Raw genomic sequence first — 12,411 nt, forward strand, 5'->3', positions numbered from 1 at the left:
TCGAAAACATGCCCGCACCTGAGAGCAGATGAGCCCACCTTTGTTCGATTGTATTGCCCATGGTCTCCCATGCTGTAGAGCATGCGCAGAGGGAAGTCCTGCCCTGGTCCAGTTCATGTTCCACTGTCCACCCTTCCCCCCGGGGACATTTGGGCTGCGGCCTATGCTTTAGGCCAAATCAGGGGATCTTTAAGTAACCTTACTCTCTGACGGCATGTCCTGAACCTCACTGCACGCTGGTAGAAGTAAAGATTTTTCAGTGCGTTGTTTTAATTTAGTAGTAATAGGAGTATCTTACATTGATATAAATTTTTATCTCATTCACATCCAGTTTCTTCCATCTTAAAAAAGGAAAAAGATTAAATCAGGCAAATTGAAGTTTTTACTAATACAATTTTTTTTTTAGCATTGTGTCAGTTCATGTAAATGTTTTCCTAATTTGCCCATCATAAGGCTGAATGAACCTATCCTGTTCTTGGATTTGATGCTGTCAAGCTGCAAAACTGAATGCTACTCTCTTATTTTATAGGCACCGAAAAGTTTGTCTTTGCCTATGTCTTGTAAAGTGTAAGCACCTTCAAACAGTAACAGAAGGGTTCTTTTGTTTTTGCCTCTATAGAATGGGTTAATATATAGGAACCTACTTTTCTGGAAGCTGTAAGGCATGAGGAGACCAAAAATGTGAGGCAAAGAAATAAATATTCTAGCCTCATGTTTTAACAGAAAATGCTTACCTGTGGCAGCAAAGTCAGTTGAGAAGCCTGCCTTTAATATGCATACAAGAGTTCTTGTTCATTGGATGAATCTTTTAAATAACTTAATGATTTAACAAAGTCATGAACGGACTCGAAGCAGCGGTCTTATTTTTTTAATTGAACAATCATAAACTTTGCCTTTTAAAACATATCCTAACAGCTTATTCAGCTTACATTCAAAGACCCTCCCCCACACACATTCACAACTCTGTTGGCAAACTTTGAGAATAAAATATAGGTAAATAGTGAAATAATTCTTAAATAATCTTCGCTCCAAATAAAATACTTCTGCAAATATTTCCTAACAAAATCTAGTACAACAGTCCTGTTTGTGCTAAGGTCCTCCCAAGTGTACTCATAATTCCACTTATCAACCAACTTTAAAGGAAAGAAAAATAAGAAAATGAAAAATATTTTAAAGTTGACGTTTCCTACTGAAAATTGACTCTTTTCCAAACCTCCTAAAAAAGTATTTTCTACTTTAAATCTGAAACTCATCTAAGTCACTGCACTTACTTTTAAATAAATTTCTTCTGTTGCTCATTTTCCGACACTTTATAAATCCGTAATGACTAATTTTTTTTTAGTTTTTTCTTATGTTTATTATTATTAATATTGCTATAATTATTAATAATAAATTTACCATGCCTCAGGTGTTTGGAAACCTTATAGAGTTACACTTTTATTCTACCCATTTTAACAAACAGTATTTTGTTCATCTTCTCAAGGTGATAAGTATGGGTATGGAGGATGACTGATACTAACATAATTGTTTACAAAATTATATAAATATTTACCTTCACACCTCCTCCAAGTGGACAAAACTCTCCCTAGCTCTCTCAGTCTGGGGTGGCATTCTTTAAAACCATTTATGAGAGTGTACGTTTGCCCTCTGTCCCAGAATCATCCTTCAGATAAGGTAACCTGGGCATGACGAGTAGCAGCCCTTTGAAACCTGCCTCAGTTCAAGGCTGCTACTCAACCTCCCACAAGCTTGAAACATCCCACTTCCTTCAGGGATTGTTTTGTTTTGACTTTTCCCAAGTAAATAAAAAGCACAACTAAATTCTATTGATGCTACCACAAGGAAGACCTAAATGTCATACTTCCCCACCCTGCCCCCACCTTCTCTCACTCCTAACTCTCCCTCCATCCTGTATCCCAACATCAATGTACATCCGAGTCACGGACGTGTGGACTCACTCTGGTCTTCAGCTTTGGCTAGCTCTCTCTTTGGCTGATCTGCATCCACATTAAGATTATCTAAATTGCTTTTTCAGTTCTTCAGTATTACTATAAACACATATTTAACAAATCTATATGCATTCAAATACTTAACAAATATCTAAGAGTGTTCAGTCATATGCATTTTATGGATTGTTAGTAGCCTACTTTTTTTTTTCCGGACCCACACACTTGGCCTCCCAATATCTCATGTCCATATGCTATAATCTAGACAGTTCCTAAAATGTTGGCTGTGTGTTGAATGATCATTAAAATAAGAGTCTTCTCTCAGAAATCCCACCCAGGATCAGCGAGGATTTAACCATTTCATTACAGGAGAGCGGGCATTCTCTTTTACAAGTTCTTCTCTCACAGAATTGCCGTCTCCAGATGCCATGTCATGCTCTGAAATTAGAAGGAATACAAATCATGTCCAGATGTTTATAACTCTAAGATGAAGAACAGTTTTATCTTACTTTTATATGACAAGGGATGTACAATAAAATCTTTAATAGATTCAAAGAGTCTGTGCTCACTGTATTCACCCACTCTCTGTCGATCGGCACCTCCCATCCACGTCAGCACCCCCTGAATGATTTCTCTTCATATACCTATCATCACTGGACATTATCTTATACATGCATTTGTCTTTGTGTGTGTGTGTGTGTTTATTATCTCACTCCACCACTAGAATATCAGCTCCAAAAAGGCAGGAGCTTTGTTTTGTTCACTGCTACTACAGTACCTGGAACATAGTAGGTGCCTAATAAATACTTATGGCATAAACAAATGTAAAAATAGATCTCTAAGTAAGATTTTCATACTATCTGGTATGGAAGAGGAATTAGCTTATTGTGTGGCTCCAGAAAGCAGATGGCAGATCAAAGGACAGAACTTTTATAAAGATGGCTCTTATTCTGCATAAAAGTTTATAATATTTAGAATTTTCCAAAGTGAAATTTGTCTGCTTCTAAGAGCAGTGAGGTATGTTTGCGTCAACAGTGCATGTCTTAATATGGAATGCTGTATGGTTAGTGCAGCCTGGCGGATGAATGTGCGCAAAGTAATCAAATAGTCCAGATCTTACTGTCCCCACCCCCCTTTAAAAAAGTCACTTGCAAATTCCCAGGCCTAGAAAATTGGAAATCTCACAACAACAACAACAACAACAACAAAGGGAAACAGGAAGGCAGGAAGCCCACTTGCCAAGAATATAGTAGCCAATAGGAAGAAAACTAGAGAAGATAAGCTCGTGTAATCAGGGTATGGAAGGGACCTCAAGAAGTCCCTGTGCGGGGCGCCTGGGTGGCTCAGTTGGTTAAGCGACTGCCTTCGGCTCAGGTCATGATCCCGGGGTCCTGGGATCGAGTCCCGCATCGGGCTCCCTGCTCTGCGGGGAGCCTGCTTCTCCCTCTCCCACTCCCCCTGCTTGTGTTCCCTCTCTCGCTGTGTCTCTCTCTGTCAAATAAATAAAATAAAAAATCTTAAAAAAAAAAAAAAAAAAAAAGAAGTCCCTGTGCGGATGAACCTTGGAATCACTAACAAAGGCTTTGTAAATAGATGTGAAATCCATTGCAGGACTGAGCCCCAAGCCCCCTCCTATAACAGTAGCACATGCGCCCTGGCAAGTCCAGCAGAGACAGGGCACCACGGAGCAGAGGAGTTCCTGCACAGCCTCTCAGAGGCCTTTAGGACATTCTGCTCTCCAGCCTGAACCGGACTAAGGTTTACCAACATTACGCTAGTAATCATCTTTTGCTCCCCTTTAGCTAATGAAAGCAAACACCTTAGGTCAGAAAATGCTTTCCCCATCAATTTCTACTAAGAATCTTGATACCTAATTTGGGTATAGAAATATTTTTTTGTGTAACCCCTAATGTAACTTCCAGTCAGCAAAATATCTGTGTCCAAGGCATCTATATAGTAGTCAAGATATCTGCAAAATCTGCATGCAAATGACAGAGGGTGACAGGCTCAAGGGAAAGAGACGGCACAAAAGTCCAGTGAAGAAGAGGACGTGTGGCTGGGTGTGCAGTGGGAGGGATGGGCGTTCCCTTCCTGAGGATTATTCCAAAGGAGCTCTCATGGCCTCCCGAACATTCATCCCAAACACCAGATTCACAAGGGACTCAATTCTCTCTCGGTGGGAAAGGCTTATGTGCAACCATAAACGAATGAGGAGGAATACAAAAGTGGCTCTTCAAAGTGCTCTGTAGCCCGCAGTTTTAAGAAAGCAAAATAAGACAAAAGAAGATGCAAGTGTTTGAGGCAGCTACCTGTGCTAAGACAATAGGTTTCAAACTTGTACTGAAGTAATCAAAACATTCCAAAAATGTGTAGGTCTCAGAAAGTAGATTGATTGTTACCAGGGGCTGCGGGGTGGGTTATGAAGAATGGGGGCAACTGCTTAATGGATAGTAGGGTTTTATTTTGAGCCGGTGAGAATGTTCTAGAACTGGACTGAAATGGCAGCTATGCAGCTTTGTTAATGTACTAACTGCCACTGTGCTGTTCACTTCAAAATGGCTAATTTTATGTTATGTAAATTTCACCTCACGACGAATTTTTTTTTTTTAGGACTTAAAACTCAATCTGTTTCCATGTCGCTTTTCAAGGACTATAGGACAAGTCAAAAGTACTTAAAATATTAATGATGATCTCAATTTCCAGATCAAATATTCACAAAGATATTTACCTAATAGCTTTAAAAGGGGGGGAGGTTCATTTTAAATTACTGTTTAAGGGCATAGCCACACTTCAACATAAAAATTCACTTAAAAGTACAGTATTTCCTCTTCCTCTTAAAGTACTTAATTGTATCCATGTGTAAGAAGGAGGTAAAGCTGGGTAATAAGTACATTTGCCAAATATCTCAAATCTTAGTTAACTCGAAGAGCAAAAACCCAGAAACAAAAACTAAATAAAATGGACTTGGATTGTCAACTATTTATATCTAAGGTGGGGGGACTGGACAGTTTGTTGATATTAGCGGTTTCTATGGCTACATGTTGTTTTAAATGAGCTACTTTCAATTTAGTGAAGCTTTACTATACTGGTCATTTATTCCACAAGATAACCAAATATGTCCATAACACTCTCTTATATGTTGTATTTCTCACATTTTAACAACCTGGATATGAAATACACATGCGTGAACAAGCATCATGTGACTATTACTACAGTTTCATTCAAAGGCTTAGAGATAATTCCCAAATTTCAATCACAGTTACTATCTCTTATCCTCTCCAAAATCCATAAAAATGCATGTTTGGAAATATTCCATTTAAGTACTCCCATTTTGTTAAAAAAAAAGAAGAAGAAATGTTCTATATTTTCTATCTTGGCTCTTAAGCCTTATCCGATAAATTTCTGAGTGTATTTTTTCTACATGAACTTGAGAGAGAAGTAGCTTAGTCTAGTACGTGTATAAAACAGATCACTGAAGAATTTGAAGAACTTTGTATATCTTGGTTATTTTCTTATTACAGGTGTTTTGGTAATCAATCATATTTATTCTCCATAAAACTGGGTGAACTTTATGGAAAAATGTATAATCTCCCAAATTATTACTGAGATCTTAAAAAAAAAAAAAAGCAACAGCAACCCAAACTCAACCACCACCCCTTTCCCCTGAGTAAAATAAAGAACAAAATCACTAGAACCAATGCTTTATTCTTGTTCATCTATATCTCTTAAGTTATTCAAATTGAAAATGAGGTTATTTTTCCAGTGTTTACACTGAAATCAATTCTTACCTGTGTGAGAAACAAATCTCCTGTTGGAAGACTTGGCTACTGAATATTGGAAGAAGGGAAATTTCAGACACTTGCCAGTCACTCTGTCACATATGCCCAACTGACAGCTGCAGGTCTCCCGGCATTCCATCCCGAAGGTGCCGTAGGGGCAGTCTGAGGACAAAGGGAAGGTTTAGAGAGGGAGCCGCTCCTTGGGCACAAGCCCCCAGTCTCACAGCCCCTGTGCACAAAGCCTCCAGATTCTGAACAAGCCTCACGAATCTTGACTGTCAGATAAAAATCCAGTTCTTAAAAAACCCCAAGCTTTGGAAGTTGAAACTTTCAGTCACACATGTGAAATCGCACAGTAAGACCAGATCCAGGACACCTCCGCTGTCGTGGCCTGCCGTGAAGTTTAGTTGAAGGCAGCTACACATAACCAACATCTTTGACCAGCCTTAATTCTGTTCCCTTTCTGCTTAGATACCAATAGACAGGTAGGTTCTCATAGTTTCCTTAGACGGCTCCCGTGACAGCTCAGTGAGGTGGGCAATTGAACAGACACATGCATCAGCTTCTCAAAGAGCTTAAAGGATGTGATGCTGCCTTTGAATCCACTGTGTTCACAAACAATGTACTATTTTAAATGTATAGGAAAGGGCTTCATCCACACTAGCCGGGGGCTGAGAAGGGTGTCATGTCTGCTCTCCATGAAGTGATCCATCCTCAGTCCGCTCCAGCTCTGATCAACTACCTTCGCTGTTGAAATGGCAGCACAATTTACCTAACTCCCCCGGATGTCAGGAGGATTTACTAGTAAGACCTTCTGCAAATCTGACATGCAACATGCTAAGAAGAACAAGAGAGCTGAGAATTTACCTGTATACCTCCACAAATCTGGAAGCATTTAGAGCTTCAGTGTGTTCATGCTTAGACTAAAACATGCAATACTGAGAAGAGGACAAACCCATTTATTACAAATGCAAGGTCTTTATGACATAAACAGCATCTCCATTGATGACCCAGTCTTTTTTTTTTTTTTTGATGACCCAGTCTTTACCAACCAAGCAAAATAGATGCAGAATATTTATTCTCTTGGCATGAGAATATTCTCATAAGTGTACAATCACACATGGGGAAAGAAACAAGCAGTGAAGCAGCTGAGCCCTTGGCAATCTAATATTCCACAGAATGATCAAGGTAGATGTTAATGAAATTTATTTTTTGGAAGAGATTTAGGATTCTTCTTACCATTACTCTTCAGATTACAGAGGCATCTGGTTTTATTTTTTGTAATTGTTTTTAAAGATTTTATTTATTTATTTGACAGAGAGAGACACAGCGAGAGAGGGAACACAAGCAGGGGGAGTGGGAGAGGGAGAAGCAGGCTTCCCGCAGAGCAGGGAGTCCGACGACGGGGGCTTGATCCCAGGACCCTGGGACCATGACCTGAGCCGAAGGCAGACGCCTAACGACTGAGCCACCCAGGCACCCCAGAGCCTGGTTTTAAACATTAGCCTCTCGCTGGGAAAGACCATCCTTAAAAAGGATCCTAAAAAGCCTCTTGCATAAAAGCGCACAGGATTGGGATTTGACTGTGTGTCTAGTGATACCGAAAACTAAAACTTGAGCCAAGTTCTTAGTTACACTTCTACTGCAACCCCCAGTGTACTGAATAGCGCTGGGTGGATAGCAGGTGTTCCGTAAATACGTGTTGGCTGGCTGACTGTTAACTGGGCAGCGTAATGCCAAACATCTGAATATTTAGAAAACATCTGGATGTGCAGCTAAAGTATACAGTTTTCCTATGAGTGCTCTGTGAAAAAGCTGAAGGAGGGAGTTTGCCTACAGCAAAATTCAATGTCTCTGTGTAGAGATGGTGAGGTTCACACAGGGTCACTATTTCCAGCAGAGAGAAAAATGTTCGAAGCTAGACTCGCTTGTAATATGAAGCGTGCCAAAAAGAACAATTTTAAATACATTTTAAAAATCTATCCCATTAACAGCTACCTCAGTCATTCAGTAGAATGTTGAACTGCTAAAGATCCCAGATGCCTTGGAATGTTTCTTTACCCATATATGACAGTGCATTTACAATCACATTTACAGAGGCGATTTTTATGCCAAGAGAAAAAGCAATCCACTGTGTACACTTGCTATCTCATAAGTATGATTGTATTAACCACTTCCTCCCTAATTTCCTTATGTGAAATCCTGTAATTTACAGAAAATATAGATCCTAGTCAGCTTAAATGTTTGTGAATGTTCACCAAAAAAAAGGTTCCTCAATATTCTACCTTTCATTGGTTATAAACAAAAATAAACTGAGCAAAAAATAAGATTGTCCTAATAGTCCAAGCATTTATTTCCTAATCTTTAGTATACGTTGTAGATTAAAAGGTAAATTAATTTATAAAATATTTGTCTAAAAGGTAGGTGAATTAATGAGGCTGTCTCAGTGGTGGCTGATTATCATTCCTAAAAGCATACAACTGTATTAAATACATAGAAGATAAGAATGAAATAAGAAAGAAAATATAAGAAATAAATTTCCCAGTCCCTTTAATCGTTCTAAAAGCTTCTTTTTATTACAAAACTGATGAATGGGGCTAGAGCATATGTGTTTCATCTTGATAATAGCTTTTAATGATGAGATCATGAGGTATCCATTTATAGAGTATCTTTAAATCACCTTTCTTTTGATTCTAAACATTTTAAACTACAGTCACTAAGTCTGAAATAAATTCTACAACTGTGCAACTACATTGTTTAGCTATGATTTCAAACTAATGACATTTTTCTTTAAGTCTGTAAACTCTCATTCTTTACAGACTTCCAATTTTTATTTTCCTTTAGTGTTACTCTTACTTGTCTTAAACCATCTGCTATTTTTCTAGTTGACCAAACACCTTTATAAAGTGGAATGGGGTTTGTTTTATACTTCAAGGTACCCTCTTTCAAGAATGTGAGTCATTCTGTTAGATGGTTTAAGCCCACCCTATTTCACAAAGTGCATTAGTGTTCATCAGAAATATTTGATCTTGAGAGATGCCCTCCAACCCGTGGACCCTTTCAAGATCAAAGAATCACTAAGCCCGGGGCTAGACACCCCTAGAGGTTATCTAGTGCAGACCGCTGTAATCACTGTGTTGTAGAAGAGAGAGCACCTAAACCATCCAAACAGATTACCTGTCAAGTTCCTAAAGTTTTCCAGAAAGGGAGGTCCCACAATTTTTCATTGCAACTTTTTTCTTAAATCTCCTACACATAAGGAGTGAAAGGCAGTACTGCTTTCTGTGCTTTCCTGCACACTGGCTTCAGCTGCTGTTTTGCAGAGTTCTCCTTCTCTCTCTCTCTCCCGGTGACAACACCTGTGCGGGGCCTTGTCCCTAAGCCACCTGCATTTTCCCTCTTGTCCTTCGCAGCAAAGCCTCCGCACCTCCCACGCTGGCTAAAAGCCCTCAGTGTGCTTCCACCCCCACCCCCTCGGGTGGGGGGGGGGCGGGAAGAAGCAAGGGGTCACCCTTTACCTTTGCAGATACCGAACTCGTCACCAAAGTCATCCTCCTCACTGTAAAACTGACACCTGAGCCCCGGGCCGCACTTGACGCCGTCCATGGCCGACACGGTGCGGTAGCAGGTCTCGCCCAGCCCCGCGGCGCACACCCGGCAGCAGCCGCAGTCGTCCAGCACTGTCCGCTTGCAGCGCAGGCTGCTTTTGCACTGGGCGCTGTCGCAGCGCTCGGGGCAGTCCACCGCATACTTGGTGCTCCAGGCGACCGCCAGGTGCGCAGGGACCAGGAGCGTGGCCAGCAGCAAGAGGCTCTTCATGGTTCCCCGAGGGCTCTGGCTCGGCTTCCCGCGGGCGGCGTGGTCTTTGCTGGCGGGAAGCAGCTGTCCAAAGTGGTAGCTGAGCCTCTGCCTACACGTTTATGAGTTTTATACACTGGGTTGCCCGCATGCTTCCCCGTCATCAATTTCCTCAACCCAGCAGCAGCGCTGTCCTCTTGCCAGGCTCTCTTGTTTTAGTTTATGAAATCCAGGATGAAGGCTGGATTAACACGCCGCTGCCATCCAGGAATTGAAAAGCCCAAGCTGATGTCATCTGTTATGTTTAGATGGTTGTTTTGCATGAGCACTGAGAAACTCGCTCACATCCGTCTCAAGGGCTCAAGGACGTCTGTGAAGGGGGAATAAAGAAGGTTGCATACCCTCCTTCAGGACAGGAATTGGTCTGACACAGGCATATCACTTGGGCTGTGGCTTTGTCTCAGAGCCTCTGTAGTGGGGAGGAAAATGATATCCACGTGAATCATCAGGACGAAAGAAGCTCCTTTAAACAAAATAAATAAACATTTGGTATTTCCCCTCAATAAATAGCTATGAGATCATTTGGAAGAAGAAAGGGTTATATTGTGCCTTTTCAATACTTAGAAGAAAGAAAATATTTTGAAAGGGATTTTTTAAGGACCCCTCTCTTCCTTCCTCCCACCCGTCCCCTCAAATGTTATCTCTAAAACAATTCATAGCACATGTATCTAAGTTTATCGTGGATGGAGCTGTATTTCTAGATAGACGTGGAACTGAGAATTTTCTTTAAAATCAATACGAAACCCACAAAAGAGGTAAGAAGCTGCTGGCACTGTTTCTGGGTTACTCAGTTCTGGAAAAGCTTATCAGTTGGACTTCTTCTGATCCAAAACTCCCTGGGGAGAGGGCTCATCCATCACCGGGTCTGCCTGTCCAATGACTGAGCCCATTCGGAGCTCTTCCCCTCACTCCTGGCATCTATCAGAGCCCTCACTAAAAACCGCCAAACAAGGCAGCCAGCCCAAGGAAACAAGTGAGCCAGCAGGGAAATCGGAACGTGGCCCAGAGAGGCAAGTCACAGGGAAGGGAAAACATTACCCATCGGGAAACAGGGTCTTCAAGCTATGGAGGGTCACGGGGCCTAGGTCCCACTGGGGAAGACAGAGCAGTCCTCTTACAGTATCAGCTGGACCAGCGCCTCACAGAGCAAGGATCGTGGGGCAGAAAGAACAAGGTGAAAGAGGAGAGAGCAGAGCTCCTACACCAGCTGCGTGTAGGGTCCCCAGTCCCACCCCTGACTTATCAAATCAAAATCAACGTAAACCCACTGTCATCTAGCAACTACTCAAGCAATGAAGTTGATGGATAACTCTTGGTCTGTCACAAATGAGCTATGGACAAGCCACAGGACTTCTCTCAGCCTCAACGTCCTCTTCTGAGAATTGACAGTGTTAGGCTAGTTGATCTCTGAAATTCTTACCCCCACTAGAAGATGAGGCTGAGGCCTTTGGTGGGACTTGATGATGAGCCTTCAAAAACGCAATTTTAGGAAGATGGAAGGAACAGAATCTGGAATGCAGGGAATCGAGGGGGCAGGAAATGAAGGCAAGAGTCTTAGCTTCCAATTTACCCAATTTTCCATGCAATCCAATTCAAAATAGTCTATCTGCATCTCCCCAGAAGCAAACACATGCTTAGCAAATGCACGCTCTGATTTATTGTTTTCAATAGGGGGTATCATCCGTTGGGTGCACATTATGTGCCAATCACCATTCGGAAACATTTCACATGCATTAATTCACTTGCTCTTCACCACAATCTCACAAAGTAGGTACTATTATCATGCCTATTTTATGAATGAGGAAACTGAGTCAGAACGAGTTTAAATAATTAGCTCAGGTCCCCATAATGTCAGGGATGGAACTTGAGCCAAGTCAGTCTAATGTCAAAACCACACACTCTGTTGCCTATTACAACACAGCAGTGCTTTCATGGCTAATGGTTCTGATGGCTTACTTTACAATTTAGGTTGACCTTGGAAAAGGCTACTGAACACTACTTTCTGAGGAAGGAGTGGTTAACTGGAATAATGGTTAACAGTAATACCTAACTATTATAGAAATCTTACTGTGTGCCAGACACCATGCAGAGCACTTTATATGGATTACCTTATGCAACTTTCCAAACAACCTCAAAAGGTAGGTACTATTCTTATCCCCACTGTAGAGGTGAGAAATCTGAGGCCTTGAAGGGTTAAGTAACTTGTCCAAGGACACAAAGTTAGCAGATGGGGAAGCCAGGACTCAAGTCCTGAAACAGATTGTTCCTGGAGACTGGAATAAGGATTGCAAAATCAAACATATACAGGTACCAATCTGGTGGCCCAGGTGGGTAAAGTGATAAGATAAACCAGATGGAGGTGGGAATGAGTGGAGCTGTTCACCTTAGAACACGTGCCTCCACGAAGGGAAGCGGCCCTCCTTAGGAGTGGCTGGCTACCGCTTGGAGGAATATGAGCCCAGTGGGCCCAATCTTCTATTTTTTTTTTTTTTTTTAAGAGAAGGTGGAATCCAGACTTTCAAATGTAATACCCGAATTTTTAAATGTTGGCCAGTATTTCATTCAAATTATAAACCATTATATGCACCCTTGTTTCATATGGGCAGGATCCAGTCTGTACAACACGTTGGTCTTGCTATAAATTTTGGATTCTGACAGTGCTGGATTCGAATTGCTACTCCACGACTTCCTACCTAAGAGGCTCAGAAACTTATGTGGTGCCTGGGTGGCCCAGTCGCTAAGCGTCTGCCTTCGGCTCAGGTCATGTTCCCAGGGTCCTGGGATCGAGCCCCGCATCAGACTCCCTGCTCAGCGGGAAGCCTGCTTCT

General features: G+C 41.6%; 1 protein-coding gene across 1 annotated transcript in view; it reads right to left on the reverse strand.

Moving 5' to 3' along the window:
* Positions 1-853: 853 nt before the first annotated feature.
* The window catches only part of ESM1 (endothelial cell specific molecule 1), a 16,409-nt gene continuing 4,851 nt past the window's right edge, over positions 854-12,411 (reverse strand). The window contains exons 2-4 of the mRNA XM_081826133.1: positions 9,244-9,992; positions 5,735-5,887; positions 854-2,384 (exon numbers count right to left, since the gene is read on the reverse strand). Of these exons, the coding sequence (XP_081682259.1) occupies positions 2,287-2,384; positions 5,735-5,887; positions 9,244-9,544 (552 nt within the window). The 5' untranslated portion in view covers positions 9,545-9,992 and the 3' untranslated portion in view covers positions 854-2,286. The remainder of the gene's footprint in view (positions 2,385-5,734; positions 5,888-9,243; positions 9,993-12,411) is intronic.

Source organism: Leptonychotes weddellii, chromosome 7 (genome assembly GCF_054177405.1).
Source record: "Leptonychotes weddellii isolate Sample4059 chromosome 7, ASM5417740v2, whole genome shotgun sequence".
NCBI classification, from domain to species: domain Eukaryota; kingdom Metazoa; phylum Chordata; class Mammalia; order Carnivora; family Phocidae; genus Leptonychotes; species Leptonychotes weddellii.